Source organism: Neomonachus schauinslandi, chromosome X (assembly GCF_002201575.2).
Source record: "Neomonachus schauinslandi chromosome X, ASM220157v2, whole genome shotgun sequence".
Classification (NCBI taxonomy): domain Eukaryota; kingdom Metazoa; phylum Chordata; class Mammalia; order Carnivora; family Phocidae; genus Neomonachus; species Neomonachus schauinslandi.
Genome location: NC_058419.1, coordinates 84,708,426 through 84,713,441, shown reverse-complemented (window position 1 = coordinate 84,713,441; position 5,016 = coordinate 84,708,426). Strand labels below are relative to the sequence as shown.

The window sequence follows — 5,016 nt, the reverse complement described above, 5'->3', positions numbered from 1 at the left end:
CCCCCCCCCTCCGACGATTTCCTAGTGATTCCGAATTTGCCCCAGGGCTGCCTGAGAACAGGTGTCTTTATAGGAGTGGTGATGGCGTTTATGAGAGCCATAGATTTTTCTACGTTGATGTTGCGGACTATAAGACCCATATTTGCATTTTATAGGTTCCTATGCACTTGTTTTGCCCAAAAGGTAGCAGACTGTTCCGCACCTTGCATTTCGGAATCTATGTCTAGACCAGTACTTTCAGTACATCCTTTCTCTCTCTTTTCTTTCTCCTCCCTCCCTCCGTGTCTCCCTCCCTCCCTCTTCTCTCTCTCTCTCTCTCTCTGTTTTCCTTTCTTTCCTCTGCATTGAATCTTTTTTGTATGGATGTACACATTTTATTTAACCAGTCTTCGATTGATGGGCATTTACGGTGTTTCCAATCTTTTGCTATTGGTTTGTTTGTTTTTTTTAAAGATTTTATTTTTTAAGTAATCTCTACACCCAATGTGGGGCTGGAACTCACAACCCCATCAAGAACCTGGCGCTCCAGTGACTGAGCCAGCCAGGCACCACCCCCCCCCCAATCTTTTGCTATTCTTGTAATGTTGGGATGAATAATCTTGTTCATATATCACTTGGCATGTGTGTAAATCTTTTTTTTTTTAAAGATTTTATTTATTTATTTGACAGAGAGAGATACAGCGAGAGAGGGAACACAAGCAGGGGGAGTGGGAGAGGGAGAAGCAGGCTTCCCGCAGGGCAGGGAGCCCGATGCGGGGCTCGATCCCAGGACTCTGGGATCGTGACCTGAGCCGAAGGCAGACGCTTAACGACTGAGCCACCCAGGCGCCCCGCATGTGTGTAAATCTTTCTGTAGAATAAATTACCCAATGATTATTTTCAATTCAGACATTTTTAAAGCAATTTCAGAAAGTTTAAAGAAAAAAAAAACGGTATCAGAAGTATGAGTAAGGAACAAAAGACCATAAAAATGACTATGAAGATTTGAAAAAGAAACACCTAGAACATCTACAAATATGTTTTAAGTGAGATTCAAAATGAAAAAGGCAAGGGGCTCTTGGCTGGCTCAGTGGGTGGATCCTGTGACTGGATCTCTGGGTTGTGAGATCCAGCCCTGATCCAGCCCTATGTTAGATGTAGAGATTACTTAAAAGTGAAATCTTTCAAAAAAAATTAAGTGGGCCAGTTAAACAGTAGATTCACTCCAGCAGAAGGAATTAATAGGATTGAAGAGAGCTTAAGAACGGATCCACAAATATTGGCACTAGCTACATGGCAGAAAGGACACTCAGAGCAGTGGGGACAGGACCAACTCCTTCAAAAACCCATGCAGGAACAACAAATGACCCAAATGTGGGAGCAATGGAAAGGAAATGATAAATAGGGGCGCCTGGGTGGCTCAGTCGTTAAGCGTCTGCCTTTGGCTCAGGTCATGATCCCAGGGTCCTGGGATCGAGTGCTTGCTCTCTCTGACAAATAAATAAAATACTAAAAAAAGAAAAGATTAATAAATCTGACTACATTAAAATTAAGGATTTCTTTTTGTCCCAAGACACCATAAAAAGAATGAACAGTCAAACCGGAGCGGGAGAATATGTCCGCAACACAAACAGTCAATAAAGGGTTAGCATCCAATATACCAAAAAATGCCTGAAAAGCAAAGAGAAAAACAAACTAATATAAAAATAGGGAGAGGCTCCTGGCTGGCTCAGTCGGAAGAGGTTTGGACTCTTGATCTCGGGGTAGTGAGTTGAGCTCCACGTGGGGTGTAGAGATTACTTAAATAAAAAATAAAAACTAGAGGGGCGCCTGGGTGGCTCAGTCGTTAAGCGTCTGCCTTCGGCTCAGGTCATGATCCCAGGGTCCTGGGATCGAGCCCCGCATCGGGCTCCCTGCTCGGCGGGAAGCCTGCTTCTCCCTCTCCCACTCCGCCTGCTTGCCTGCTTGTGTTCCCTCTCTCGCTGGGTCTCTCTGTCAAATAAATAAATATAATCTTTTAAAAATAAATAAATAAAAACTAGATTAAAAAATAGGGAAAACTAGGGCGCCTGGGTGGCTCAGATGGTTAAGCGTCTGCCTTCGGCTCAGGTCATGATCTCGGGGTCCTGGGGTCGGGTCCCGCATCGGGCTTCCTGCTCCTTGGGAGCCTGCTTCTCCCTCTGCCTCTCTCTCTCTCTCTCATGAATAAATAAATAAAATCTTTAAAAAAATAGGGAAAACTAATGATCAAGTATTTCACAAAAAAGGAAACAAAACGAGTTACTAAATATATGGAAAATAGTGAGCCTCATTAGCAATCAGGAAAATGCAAATTAAAGTGCCAATGAGACACTAAGCATAATATGTCCCAAAGATCGCCAGAACTCAAACCATCTAATGATGCCCAATGTTGACATGGCTGTGGGAAAAACAGAAACTCTCATACATGCCGGTAGGAATTCAATTGCCAAAATAACTTTGAAAAACAATTCGGCTTATGTCTAAAACGCCGCACAAATCCTATGACCGACTCCTGGGATGCTACACCCCAGGGTAGCTTTTGTGTGTATACTACTGGACCCGAGTTCATGAAAAAGCACATGGGGCACTGTTTGTGACATCACAGAGTGGACCGAGGGGGAAAAAAAGCCTGGAAACCACCCAAATGTCTACTGACATATTGAGAATGCATGTATAAACCATGCTATACTCATATACTGATGATATACTCAGAAAATGAAATATTAGGCAGCAATAAAAATAAATGAATTATAGCCATGCACTTCAATGTGCAAATGTGGATGACGAGTGCATCTCACAACCGAGGCAGAGCCAAAAAAAAAAAAAAAAAGCAAGTTAACGAATTCCACTGCAGGCTGCCTGAGATTACCAGACGCCCTGATGACTTCCTAGTGACCCCTAGTGACTACAAGGAGCCTGATGCCTGGTACGATTCCATTTCTACGAGGAAAGGCTAAACAACATATTGTTCAGACATACACACATATGTGAGAAGCTACAAACGAAAGTAAGGAATCAATGAACAGAAAATACAGGATAATGATTATGGAGCAGGGGGGTTGCTGTGCGCAAGGGGCCCCCAGGGGCCTCTAACTATTGGTCATGCTCTATTTCTTTTCTTTTTTTTTAAGATTTTTATTTATTTATTTGACAGAGAGAGAGAGAGAGCGAGAGAGGGAACACAAGCAGGAGGAGTGGGAGAGGGAGAAGCAGGCTTCCCTGCTGAGCAAGCAGCCCGGTGCGGGGCTGTCATGCTCTATTTCTTAACCTGAGTGGTGGGTAAACACAAGGGTTATTTTATCATTATTCCTTACATCATACATGTATGTTAACTATAGTATGTCATATATAAAATATTTACTAATTTTTTAAGTCCCCCATCTCTGACGCAGACAGCCCTGACGAGTTGGAGGATGATGTGCTCCAGGTGCCCTGGGCGCCCACCACGCCTTAGCTCCTGGGGAATCACACACTCACCAGCAATCACAACCTCACACACACTCGCATGCACTAGCAGGCCTTGAGATGTCACATGTGCAACCCGACACTGCCACATCCCCACGTGAGGAACTGCACACGTTCACATAGGCGGCTGCCCATGCGGTTACGATGGCCAAGCTGCCCAGATGCAAGGACACGCGCCACCCTTAAAGACACAATGCAGCACGGAAACATCATGGCTTCTCTCCCCAGAATGACACAGCTCCATAAAGGGGCAGGGAGAAGCAGCCTCGGGAACACCCATACAAAATCCTAGTCACTTAGGCCAACAGAACCAAAATGGGATGTGCGCATAAGGATGCAAAGACCACTCCCACCTAAAAAACGAAATCTCACACACACACACACACACACGGACACGGACACGCCCATAGGCGAGCCATCACCATAGGATTCACAAACACTCACACGGGGTCCCTGAGACGAGTCAAATGCGGGAACACCCCCAGCATCACACACGCTGACACCCAGACCCACAACGGCGCGTCTGGAGGGACGCTCGGAAGCGCTGACATCAAAGGACACGCACTTACAGGGCCAGCACATTCTCACGCCCCAGTCAGCGCCTCCCGGGCAGAGACCGGTGCGCGCACCCCCTTCCTTCATGCGCGCTAGTCCCGGGGACAGCGCCACGGGCGAGCGGCGGGGCGAGGCCGGGCCCGCGCCAGGTGCCAAGGGTGGGCAGGGCGTGGAGGCCAGCCGAGCCCCGCACACCCGGACACCGAGTCCCGCATGGCCTGGGCGCGCGGACTGGCGGGGGCACCCGGACCACCCTGGCCGATCTCCCCCGCACGTCCGGGAGCAGGCGGGGGGCCCGCGAGGACGAGGGGAGAGCAGCCGAGCACAGACCGTCGCCCGCAGCATCCTCCCGGCCACCCCCACCCCGTGCCCGACCGGTGTCGCACCTTTACCGGCCGTGCGCAGAACGCGGGGGGCGGCCGAAGTAAGCCCAACAGCAGCAGCACCAGAAGGCCGACGCCCCCGGCCCGCGGCCCGCCGAGCAGCGGCGACCACGCCATGCTGCCCCAGCGAGCCGGGCTCCGGACGGGCGGACTGGCGGGCAAATGCGCAGCGCCGGGCGAGCGGGCAAGGCTGCGCGGCTCTGCGGCTGCGCGCGCCAGGGAACCCGGCCCTCCCCCTGCCCGCGCCCCCTCTCCGGCCACTCTACGCAGGCGCAGCCGGGTAGCTCAGCGGCCCCCCATCCTGCCCGTCGCCATGGAGATGCCCAAGGGGCAAGGTGGTAAGCTGGAGCCTGCCATGGCGGTTGCCATGGCAGTCGGAGGGCAGTTACCGGGGCAACAGACCTTGCTGTCCCTTAGCAGACAGGCAGGCAATAGTGACTCAGTGGGGTGGAATGGGGATCCGGTCCCCACCTCTCCCTCCCTGGGGAGGAGACATATGACTTTGTTCACTGGATAAACAGTTCCTCGCTACTGTGGGTGAGGATGGCTACATAGATAAATAGGTTTCACCCATATATTGTTCCAGAAAGGGTTTCAAGCCACTTGAAATGAC

At 50.0% G+C, this 5,016-nt stretch overlaps 1 protein-coding gene across 1 annotated transcript in view; it reads right to left on the bottom strand.

Annotated features, from left to right (window-relative positions):
- The window catches only part of PCSK1N (proprotein convertase subtilisin/kexin type 1 inhibitor), a 5,964-nt gene extending 1,386 nt beyond the window's left edge, over positions 1 to 4,578 (bottom strand). Inside the window, exon 1 of the mRNA XM_044911789.1 lies at positions 4,407 to 4,578. Within this exon, the coding sequence (XP_044767724.1) occupies positions 4,407 to 4,520 (114 nt within the window). The 5' untranslated portion in view covers positions 4,521 to 4,578. The remainder of the gene's footprint in view (positions 1 to 4,406) is intronic.
- Between the last annotated feature and the right edge of the window lie 438 nt (positions 4,579 to 5,016).